The sequence below is a fragment of the Xylaria bambusicola genome (assembly GCF_022495145.1).
Source record: "Xylaria bambusicola strain CBS 139988 unplaced genomic scaffold F5B22scaffold_101, whole genome shotgun sequence".
Lineage (NCBI taxonomy): Eukaryota > Fungi > Ascomycota > Sordariomycetes > Xylariales > Xylariaceae > Xylaria > Xylaria bambusicola.
In genome coordinates, this window is record NW_025953654.1 from 6894 (window position 1) to 17931 (window position 11038).

Sequence of the window (11038 nt, forward strand, 5' to 3'; positions counted from 1 at the left end):
CGCTTGCCTACTCTGCTTACTTACTCAGTAAGGAAGTCTGTACGTGCCCGTGGCCCCGGCCGGTAGTGGACGGACAGACAGCCCACGTTCATCGCGGGAATTGTCTTCTTATCTGCAACTCGAGAAAGAGGGGGTTTGGCATCTCGTTTCGGAGACATGACACCACAAAACCAGGGGTGTCCGGGACCCCCAACCGCCAAAAAGGGACCCCAGACCCCTGCATCATGCATCCGCTATCCTGCAAGTAGGTAATTAGGGTAGTAGTATGGGTGCGCCGCATGAAGGGGCGAGTACAGATAGCTTGAGTAGGCGAGTAGGTGGCACGCGAAAAGGAATACCTAGTAGTACAATACCCATTGTTTCGCCTCGCCATCTCGCTATTCTCTATCCGTGACGACCTTCTTTTCTGTTGTTTGCCCCCAAGCGCTGAATTTTCCGAGAGTTGGCAAACGACACAACCAGCGGAATTGGGAACATTATGGCCGTGGGTCAAGGCCAGCAACAGCATCTACCCATCCTCGCCATCGCGGCCGGTGTCGCCGCACACCACGGCGTCTTTAGAAATGGCGAGTGGCATTTGCACGGCCCGCACATCATTGCTGCTCATCTCGTCCTCGGCGCCGCCACTGCGTATTACCTCAGCTACTTTGACGATGCTCTCACTGCTGTCCTCGGCCGCCTCGCCGTTCTGGCTACGGCATACCTGGGTGGTCTATTCTCTAGCATGACCATATACCGTCTCTACTTTCATCGCCTTTCTCGCTTCCGCGGTCCCAGGCTTGCTGCCATCACCAAGCTGTGGCATGTCTGGCAGGTGAAGGACTCGACGAATTATTTATTCCAACAGAAAATATATGAGAAATACGGCACAATCGTGAGAACAGGTGAGTAGTCTTGCCTTCCCACCGGTATGTTCCGAGACAGAAGATATGGAATTTGAATTAAAGAACCCATGCCCGTCATGAGAATTGCCAGGCTAAGCTTTTACACATTCAAGGACCAAATGAGATCACGCTTTTCCACCCTGCTGCCTTCGACCTACTCGATGGTTTCAAGAACGAGACGACAAGAGACGTCTGGTATGACATCGTTCGGCCAAGAACTTCTGCCATCTTCACTCGCGACAAGATGGAGCATAAGGTAGGTCGTAAATTCTGGGCGCAAGGTTTGTCGAGCCAAGGTGAGTGAGTTCAATGCTTCCGTCAGCTATTTCGTATCGGCATATCTCGAGTAGCTTGGTCATGGAAAGCTCGAGTCCATTCGTAACTAACAAGGTTTGGCCAACAGCGATGAACGATTATTACCCTCGCATTGCCAGTCTTGTCCGGGAGCTCTCGCGTTGCATCGGCTCGTTTGGTGACAGGCCCGTAGACATCGACCAGGTCATGTCGTGGTATTCATGGGATGTCATGGGAGAGGTGCTCTTCGGCGAGGACTTTAACCTAACTAAATCGCGAGTGACACACCCCGGTATCAAACACCGGGATCGTGCTTTGGCTTTGGCGGGACCTCTCGGTGATGCTATATGGATCGCCCTCCTCGGATTCCAGCTTCTCCCGCCCGTTGGAAGAGTCAATGACTGGCGCCGCATGATACAGTTCTGCGAAGATCACATGAAATTGCGTCTTGAAGTATGTTAATTCTCATGCATTGCTACTGAACAATGGATGGAGCCGCAGTATCTGACCAACTATCTGGTCTAGCGTGGTGGCAATGGCAAGACAGACATGGCCCAATACTTCATCGAAGAATACCAAAATACAGCAGCAACCAAAACTAAAAAGACTAGGGATCTCCATCTCGCCGGCACAGCGGTGACAGCCGTTGTCGCAGGAAGGTTCGTTGATGCTCTCACTACGCGGGCCATGGAAGTATTATTCCAGGGGTTCTAACTACTCGTCAGTGATACTACGCGTGCTGTTCTCATCGGTGTCTGGTGGTTCCTATCAAAGTACCCAGAACACGCCAAAAAGGTCCAAGCCGAGGTGGATAGTATCGATCCAAACGACGCGAATGCCCTTGCCGCGCTCCCTCATCTTAACGGCGTAGTGAACGAAGCCCTCCGGCTTGTCCCGCCAGTCATGACGGGAGGCAACAGAATCACAGGTCCGAACGGAATGTTGATCGATGATGTGCTGATCCCCCCAGGGGTAAAAGTAACATGCCCGAAATACGTTCTCCACAGAAGTAAGTGTGCGCCGTGTATGGTTCAGTTCGACAGCATCGCCCTGAATTGTTACTTGCAATTGTTTGCGTGCGCATTTCTCTGACACAGTTGCAGTGGAATCCATGTGGGTGCAGCCGAATGACTTCATTCCCGAACGGTGGTACTCACGTCCAGAACTCATCGTCGACAAGCGAGCATTTGCGCCATTCTCTACTGGCGCCCGGTACTGTCTAGGCAAGAATATGGCCATGAATGGGCTACGCCTCGTTGTGACGATCATACTCCAGGACTACGATGTCGGTTTTGCTCCTGGCTACGACGAGGAAACCATATGGCGCGATATGAGAGACCAGGTCACCTGTCAACCGGGAGCGGTCCATTGCGTGTTCCGGCCGCGGAAGTCGATAAAATGAGCTATCCTTATCTGAAACAGGCAAGGCATGGAGGGAGCGCTTACGGTTGTTTTCTGGTTGCGGCATGGGAACCGCAATGGGGAGTGGTTGGAGTTGGGATTGTAAGGCGCAGCATGCTTAATTGAGAGAATTGTAGGGGATTTCTTGATACCAAATTAACACTCAGTCAGTTTAAGCCCTCTACTCGCGTCTCGCCTGGCAATTCACATCTTTTCAATGTTTCATCTTCATCAGTAGGTGCTGTTAAATGCGCCAGGACAGAAGGCTCAATATCAAACATGTGAGACACAATGCGGCATTGTAGCCCATTGGATACCACGTTGTTCAGTTATGACAGCGTACTTGTAGGTGTTGACATTATCAGCACAGGGATATCATGTCGCAACTCCCGTGACACCTGCGTGTATGCAAGGACTGTTCAATTCAACCTTGGAAAGAGTATCCCCAAGAGGGTTGATGAAACGCTGGGTTTGGAGATTGGGGTCGGGTCCCAACTTGGTCATTCACGTGTCAAGTCGACGCCAACCTGATGAATAAATTGAATGGGGCCAGTATCAGGTTGGCGTGTAGATTCAATTGCAGCAGGAAAACCCCTAGGACTAGAACCTAGGGCATGTGCAGTCGTGTCTAAGATTTGAGGTACACGATAATGAAATCCTAGCAGCATTCGATCACCAGCACACCGAAGATGTAACGGAATGATCTTAGAGAGGATGTTTAGACTGTGGTGAGCATTGGCAGGAAGGGTATCCAACCTGTACCTTTAAGAGAATTCAGAACATAGCAGGGTAGGTAGCACAACACTTACAACATTTCACTCCCTTGGGGAATTTCATATAGACACCTGTATCGAACAGCACACTGGACAGGATGGGCTGTGAACGAGAATCCATATTAGATTCAGAATTCGAAAATCCCGGGTTCGATAATGGGATCTAACTTCTGTGTCCCGGAACACCGCCTTCCATGAGTATGCGAACTGCCATCGAACAGTACTCAACTCTATATAACCAAGCCAACCATAAAATCTATAGCATAAATCATTACCCATACTGTGAACCACTTTTGGAGACCCGAGGTTTCCCACATTGATGCGCGGGACTCTGCATCTCCAGAATCACTTGACCCAGTCCCTGAACCTCCCCCCGAGGACACCGGGTTCGAGCTCGCGTCAGCAGCCTCGAGATCAGGCGCTTGGCAATCACCAGTAATCTTACCCAAACTCATTTGAGCCGTGATCTCCCTCTCATTCGATCCGCAATTTGAATACTGGGCCAGATGAATAGCATTATTGGTCTGGTCGAAGACAGCTGTGGAAAGAATGAGACTTCCGCCAGAACACGATGTGGGAGGGGCATGATGAGAAGAGCAGAGTGAACTGACCATAAGCAGATCGCAGCATTGTGTCGCCTAGGAGTGCAAAATCCTCGCTAGGACTTATGCCCAGGTAACACTGCGTACCAAACGCAGTCCGAATCTCTCGGACTATCTCCCGATACGGCACACGAATAGTAACGCCATCGAAGGCAAAACTAAGCGTCCCAGACTGGTTATTGAACTTGCAGTCAACGAGGTAGAATCCGTTCGCATTCGTCGCCTCGGCACCAAAATCGGCAGCAATTTCGTTGGCTAATCTTGTGGGAAGAAGAGTTAATGTAGCCCCGCTGTCAAGAAAGACGGCCATGGAAGTATTAGAATACTGTTTTGTTTGGCTACCCGGTGGCGTGATACTCAATGACTGCATCTGGATCCAACTATAGGCGTATGATGGTTAGGGAAAATATTGGTTGAAGGGGTGATGAAATTCATGACGGTTTTCATAGTGCTCAAATCGTAACTCATTATGGGGCATAATTCAATTGTACCACTTACTATCGCGGAACGCCATCGGGGCCCTCAATTATGGGTTGTGTCTGGAGGGTCCCCGTGAACTTTGATGTGTCTAAGCCGCCAAATATAATCACGCCTTCCTGTTCGCTCTTACTTCCTAAGGCGAGACTAAAGGCTTTCGTATCTGTCACCCCTTGGTCTGCCAACTGATCGATCAAGTTTTTATATGGTATAGTCACATTTATACCATGACCGATACCCAGAATGCCAGAAAACTCGTCCACAGTGTCGAGGGCAACACCAAACTGGATGTTTTCTAAGAGGGCATCTAATAATGATGATGATGGTTAGCAGGGCGATCTTTCACGTAGATTTTAGTGCTAGATTCGTACCTGTGCCTGCAAGACCAACGTTATCTATCACATACTGAATGGCAGCCTGCCCTATCCCGTATCTCAGTGTCTTCGTAGTTGTCAACTCGACAGCGCTCGACGATGAGGACGGTTCGTAATGACCAATCGCTCTGCAAAACCTCACGTCTGTTGTTCCTTGCAGACTTGTACAGTTCGGGTTCACCCAGAGCTCAAAGGAGCCTGTGTCTAACTGAACATATACACTTTGGGGTGGTGTACCAATGTTTACTTTCCAGGAGTTAGCAATGACTTAACAATCGAAGGTTGGCTCACCCACATTTGGCATAATAAGCTACATCGGCCCTTTTTGCCAAGGGAACAGTGGCAACATCTCGCTTATTCTCATAGACTTTGGCAAAAACTCGTCTGTTGGTTGAATGAACAACGGGGAGCTTGACGTAGTTATTGCTACGGGGCTCAAGAGACAAGGCGTCGCCATACGGAGCTGCTATGACAAGGCAGAGGAAAGAGAGTAGCCGAAATGACATTCCTTAAACGATGTTGGCCGAAATTGACTATTCATGTATATGAGACCGTCCACGGGTCCAACGGGCTAGCACATGCGAAGGATGGGACGTGTGGAACACATGAATATAGGATGAGCTTCCTCTGATGGTATTGCTAGGGTGTACACAGCGACAAAAGAAGGCGTGATAATACAACAATATGAGAATAGAAGGATAGAAAGAGGAGAGGGGAAGTATGGTAAAATAGAAGCCGGCGTAATGGAAGCGGTGGAGGAGAACCGGAGTAGATATCGAAGAATCAAGTAGACAGTGGCACTACATATGGCTTGCTAGGTTATAGTGCGGCATGAAGCGACGAACGATGCGAGAGCGACGAGAAGGCGGTCGAGGGCGCCAACTATCCAGCTTGGACTCTCCAAGAAATACCAAGACTCGAAGGCGACGAAGTTAGTTTGGTCCAGGTAGGTCTATACTAGATGGGGAGAGACGAGGGTTGGCAAGCACTGCAAGGCCATTAGACAAGAAATAAGGACGACAGCGAGAGAATGAGGAATCGCGAACAGCGAGAATTTACGATATTACAACGTACAACGAATGGCGCGAGTAGAGATAGTTGGATACAGAAGATCAAACAGTAGTGGTAGGTCTGCTCGTGCGAGTTGCCGTTGCCGTTGGGGACCCCCTCGAAACACAGCTCACCGCAACCCCTGTCACGGTCGTTGTACCATCACAGACACAGGAACTGGACGAACACAGTCGTGTGGCTCTTGGCACAAGCCTGCGCGGCGCATTTCGACTGCGTTCAGAATCAGCTGCCTAGACAGCTAGATAGAATGCCAAGTTCTTGGACAGACAACGGTAGTCTTGGACTACTCATTCTGCGCCTTCGCTCTGGCCAATTGGGGTACATGACGGGGCAGATGTTGGCAACTAGTGCAGAGGTCATACGGGTTTAATAATCTTATGGACTGGCATATTCACAGGTGCAAAGATGGCCCTATTAAGCTGTACATGTCGTATGTCAAATGTGAGGCATCTGTTTCATCAAGCTCGGATCAGCCCTCGCTTGTCTCACTACGTACAAGGGGCGGGTTTTCAGCCGTCTCAAGATTGCATGCACATACTACCTACTGACTCACTGCATATTTTATAATTTATAGATCGTGAAAACGCATATTCTCTAGGGAATTATATTCCCTAGATATTTCCCTACCTACCCAATGATCTCGTTGGATATTGATATTACTGGCTTTCATTCTTTACTTGGCTTGGTGGGTACCTAGGCATTTACTACCTACCTTCCTAGCCTATCGCTTCAGCTGACAGGTAGGTAAGACAGATGAATACCTAGAAGAAAACCTAGATGAATACCGCACCCAGATACAGGACCTCGCACAGCTGTGGTAGGTTGCTACCCAGCAGTAGATATATTATATAGTATTCATTAGTACTATATAAAGGGAGTAAGAGAGTGCTTGGGCAACATTGTACATGTGACTCTCGTGTGCTAGACGATTATCCTTAACCACCAACTCGGTCGGTTGTACTTCGCTAACCGGCGATCTCGAGGCGGCGGTTCGCGTCTAATTGTAAGGCAGCCACCGCATGCCGGTGGTCAGAATAGGCGCGCCTGAAACTACCTGAGGATCCAGTTTAAGTGGCAGGGTAAGTTGGTTGAGTCATTCTCACGTCGATATGCAGACATGAAGATCGGCTTGCTCAAGTGCCAAACACCACCTGCAAACTACATAGCCAGGATATTTCCAAGTTATAATAACACACGCAACTGAAGTGAAGAGAGTTCACTCCCTCAACCTCTCAAGACGTGAAGCGCACCGGCGGGCAATCAATAATGGCATCCACACTGCCGGAAACACCGATAACATCACCACCAGTTTCAACAACGGCAATAGCAGATACCACTGTCTCATCAACAGAGAAGATACCTCTTCCTCCTCCTCCCTTTGACTTTGCCCAATCACTCGCTGATTTCAATGTCTCGCTGAGTGCATACCTAGCGACCTCTCCGAGGCCCCACGGCATCAAGCTACAGGGCGTCTGCGTCGGCGCCTTTGTGTTTGACGAGGCGCGGAGACTGCTCCTCGTCCAACGTGCACCCCACGACTCGTATCCACTGCGCTGGGAAGTTCCAGGCGGTGCCGCCGACGTCGAGGATGAGACCCTCCTGGAAGCCGTCGCGCGTGAGTTGTGGGAGGAGACAAGCCTACGGGCGCGCTACATAAGCGGGGTGGTTGGAGAGGGCTACACCTTTCTTACCCGCCGCCCCGCGTGCGTCTGTAAGTACTCTTTCGTTGTCGACGTCGAGGCCTACGATGTAAAAGTTGATCCCGAGGAGCATGCGGATTTCGTTTGGGTTACCGAGGACCAAGCCAGGGCGGGGAAGATTGGCGATATAGAGCTCACATACACGACGAAACAACAGAGGGATATCATACTAGAGGCCTTCAAGATACAGAGGGAGGGGGTCGAAGCGTGAGACTGCCCCTTGTTATCTACGTTCATATGACACCAAGGACATGACTTTCGCCATCGCCACAGCGGAACTGTTCGTTTAAGTCGGCAGCTCGTCGCAGCCCAACAATCAAGTGTGTGTGCCTTGGTTCATAGGGCGTCGCATCGCAGATTGCGGCATAAATGAAGAGACACTGGACTGGTACCTACCTACAGGCTACAAGTAGTAGCCCGTCAGTCGGTAGGTGCAGGGGTCTTTTACATATCATATACTCAAGCAATGTCCTTCTCTAGCGTTATCATCCAAGTAGAACAAATTCAAAGAGTCTCACTTCCATTTCAATTTGTATGTTCACTTTTCAAGAAAAGAGAAATAACCCCAGAGACCTCGGCGGCCTATTCCAGGGTCACTGCCCCAGAAGGTTTAGCACCCCCAGGCCGTATCGTTAGGTCATTGGTACTAGTATTGAGTTAAGCTGCGCTGACCTTCAACATGTACGCCACCTACTTACATCTCGCCGAGTGGCCCAGCTCGGATCATATACATAGTAATAATAATAATCATACTTCGTAGGCTATCCCAAACCGACCAGGCATTGGGACTGAAGCAGATACCAATATATATATATATCACGTGATTTCGATGCCCAGATACTTTAGCTTACCTAAGCCAGCAATTGAGTTGGATGTCACTACCCGTCAAAATGTCGGCTAAAACCTTGATTAGGAAAGGACCTCTGGACTCCTCCTCCACCCGGCCGAAGCTCAGCATTGTCAAATCAGACCACTGCAAATCCCTCGCTCATTCGACCTTCCGATATACCTCTCCTACCGCACCAACAACACCCAGCAACCTCCAGACTTTGCATTGCCGCCATTCGCATTCGACGTCGCCATGTTTCTCCAACGCTCCGCCGTTGCCGTCGCTCGTCGAGCTGCCGCCGGCCCCGTCCTCCGCCGCAGCTTCGCCGTCTCTGCCATCCGACGTAAGAGCCCGCCTCGCTCCACTCCCTGACACCCGACGAACCGACATTGGCCGGGAGAACAGAAACCAAAATAATGGATCAACTGACGCTGATTACCCATTGACACAGGCAATGTCAAGGATGTCGAGCCTGCCCAGAACCTCGCACAAAAGGTGAAGGCTTTTGATGGTACGCACGCTCAACAGGATTCGAGCTTTCGGCCTAACACGCGCTCTGAGATCGGGCTGCTTCTGTTAACGCTATGTGACTCTAAACAGAGATCAAGACCGAGGAGGACCTTGTTGGTCCCGGTGCCGCCCCTGGAACCGTCCCCACCGATCTCGATCAGGCCACCGGTCTCGAGCGTCTAGAACTCCTAGGAAAGATGCAGGGTGTGGACATCTTCGACATGCGACCCCTCGACGCCTCGAGGAAAGGTGCGGCTAACCCTCCCACTTAAGCTACTATCGTTGCACTGGAACTCACAAGTTGGCTAGGAACCCTCGACAACCCCATCATGGTTAAGTCTTTTGGTGACGAGCAGTTCGCCGGTTGCACTGGCTATCCCGTTGACTCTCACATTGTCACTTGGCTCGGTGTAGGTCCCATGTCTCCCAATATTGACTTGCCTAGAAGCTTCATGATATCTCTAACTGCCGGATGCTTCACTGCGTTTGCGATTGGCTAACGTGTTACCTTACCTCAAGATGACCCGTGAACGACCGATTGAGCGGTGCCCCGAGTGTGGAAGTGTTTACAAGATGGAATACGTTGGACCTCAAGATGATGGTCATGGTCACCACGACCACCACGGCTACGAGGAGCCCAAGACCTTTGCCGACTACGTCAAGCCTCAATACTACTAAGAGGCAAACTCCGAAACCTGGCATAGAGCGTTGGGACGGCACACTACATGTTGAGGCGTGAGGCGACGAACAGAGGGATCCATAGCCTACGGGCCCTGTACATTTGTCAAACGAAGAGCGGTTGTATAGAAATACATTGATATGGCATATTTTCTGATGTGACATCATCATTAACACCTTTCCAGGCACGTTTGTATGTTGCTATGGTCTCGTTTGAGTTCACGTGATGTGTGCGCAAGTCAAGGGATTATCGTGCGCTATCAAGCAGTTGTTGGTTTCTACGCTGTAGCAGCGCTTGATAGACCTATAATGGAGAAGCTTACTTCCGGTGGACGGTCACCAAAGGCTTCGATTAGATTCTCTAAAATATGGGAAATGGGATGCCTTGACCATCCATTTCAACAGATTTAGGTTGATAAGTACTGTAACCGAGCGCCACACATTAAATTGGGTGACTTGGACGAGGCGGTGGTTCGCGCGAACGACAGTCCACTGAAGGAATGCTTTACGTCATGGAGGGCGCTGCTTGCATGTGAAAGATCTCGACCATTTGATTCCATTTATCGGGTGAGCACTCTTTCGTATGACTCGTTGGGATTCTATTGTCTAGATCATAACTGGAAGGAGCTACTGTGGTAATAGAACCTCCAGGTGAACGCTGATGCAATTCTTGTCATAGTGTTATCAAGACCAGCCGCGAGGATCTTACCGCGACCTGTCGGGATGTGGGATGCGAAGGGGTCCAGGAAAGCATCGGAATGCAACGAGAATCGCGGCCGCTGAGAATGTATGTAATGGTCAGCTTCTTAGATGGATCGAAGCGCTCGAACATGAGCCTCACAGCGCATATCAATACAACACCCCCTATGATCTACAGACCAAGCTCACCTACTGATGCAGCGACTCGGGTCATTCTGTCAGCAGTGGATTATTTAGCCCCCGATTCCTATACAGGATTGTCAGCGCCCACTACTCTCCTCTATATCTAATGTTTGCTAGAGAGTCCGAACCTCGGTATATGGAGTGAATAGTTCTCACTTTTATTATTATTATTTTTTAATCCACCCCCTGAGCTTTTAGACTACCTGATTAAATACGTACGCCACATCAGGCGATGTAAACTGGGATTGAGTGGCAGATCTACATCTTCCAAGGAGCTGAAGGTTAGGGTGACCACTCGTTGGTGCAGAAAGGTTCCGTCGATACCACGAACCCAGTATATTCATCCTTAAAAGCGTCTTATATGAGACCAACCAATTTCGTAAGCTATTCGAGCATCTATGATTCCACTTTGAGGGATCCCAGGTACTCAGCACAATATGTCTTGTCCCCCGGGGGGGGGGGGGGGGGGGGGGGGGGGGGGGCGGCGCGGGGGGGGGGGGGGGGGCGCGGGGGCGGGCCCGGCGCCAGCGACGGGGCGGACGGCAAAGGACGGCCGAGGGGCG

The 11038-nt window shown here is 50.3% G+C and overlaps 4 protein-coding genes across 4 annotated transcripts; 3 read left to right on the forward strand and 1 right to left on the reverse strand.

Moving 5' to 3' along the window:
• Positions 1-354: 354 nt before the first annotated feature.
• Positions 355-2728, forward strand: F5B22DRAFT_42515 (cytochrome P450 monooxygenase-like protein). Its single transcript, XM_047971694.1, has 6 exons — positions 355-884; positions 998-1180; positions 1288-1631; positions 1704-1837; positions 1904-2187; positions 2282-2728. The coding sequence occupies exons 1-6, from the start codon at positions 479-481 to the stop codon at positions 2578-2580; spliced, it is 1650 nt and encodes a 549-aa protein (XP_047824768.1). The 5' UTR covers positions 355-478; the 3' UTR covers positions 2581-2728.
• Positions 2729-3346: 618 nt separating this feature from the next.
• Positions 3347-5554, reverse strand: F5B22DRAFT_42528 (aspartic peptidase domain-containing protein). Its single transcript, XM_047971696.1, has 5 exons — positions 5101-5554; positions 4803-5051; positions 4453-4738; positions 3964-4334; positions 3347-3890 (listed from the first exon to the last, which is right to left on the reverse strand). The coding sequence occupies exons 1-5, from the start codon at positions 5309-5311 to the stop codon at positions 3583-3585; spliced, it is 1425 nt and encodes a 474-aa protein (XP_047824769.1). The 5' UTR covers positions 5312-5554; the 3' UTR covers positions 3347-3582.
• A 1271-nt stretch (positions 5555-6825) lies between these two features.
• Positions 6826-8504, forward strand: F5B22DRAFT_42510 (NUDIX hydrolase domain-like protein). The gene is made up of 2 exons (XM_047971690.1): positions 6826-8003; positions 8490-8504. Exon 1 carries the CDS (start codon positions 7143-7145, stop codon positions 7785-7787), a length of 645 nt encoding a protein of 214 aa, XP_047824770.1. The 5' UTR covers positions 6826-7142; the 3' UTR covers positions 7788-8003; positions 8490-8504.
• A 153-nt stretch (positions 8505-8657) lies between these two features.
• On the forward strand, positions 8658-9593 carry F5B22DRAFT_640560 (COX5B-domain-containing protein; the record flags this gene model as incomplete). The annotated part of the gene is made up of 5 exons (XM_047977866.1): positions 8658-8748; positions 8857-8916; positions 9006-9164; positions 9225-9325; positions 9435-9593. The coding sequence occupies 5 exons, from the start codon at positions 8658-8660 to the stop codon at positions 9591-9593; spliced, it is 570 nt and encodes a 189-aa protein (XP_047824771.1).
• Positions 9594-11038: the final 1445 nt, after the last annotated feature.

Bases quoted from the DNA above. Each gene is read 5' to 3' on its own strand.
- F5B22DRAFT_42515 (XM_047971694.1), top strand. From the start codon at position 479: ATGGCCGTGGGTCAAGGCCAGCAACAGCATCTACCCATCCTCGCCATC. The intron at 1,181-1,287 runs GTGAGTGAGTTC...TTTGGCCAACAG, and splicing joins GCAAGGTTTGTCGAGCCAAG to CGATGAACGATTATTACCCT. The intron at 2,188-2,281 runs GTAAGTGTGCGC...ACACAGTTGCAG, and splicing joins GAAATACGTTCTCCACAGAA to TGGAATCCATGTGGGTGCAG.
- F5B22DRAFT_42528 (XM_047971696.1), bottom strand. From the start codon at position 5,311: ATGTCATTTCGGCTACTCTCTTTCCTCTGCCTTGTCATAGCAGCTCCG. The intron at 4,335-4,452 runs GTAAGTGGTACA...ATACGCCTATAG, and splicing joins CCCGATGGCGTTCCGCGATA to TTGGATCCAGATGCAGTCAT. The intron at 3,891-3,963 runs GTCAGTTCACTC...TTCTTTCCACAG, and splicing joins AATGCTGCGATCTGCTTATG to CTGTCTTCGACCAGACCAAT.
- F5B22DRAFT_42510 (XM_047971690.1), top strand. From the start codon at position 7,143: ATGGCATCCACACTGCCGGAAACACCGATAACATCACCACCAGTTTCA.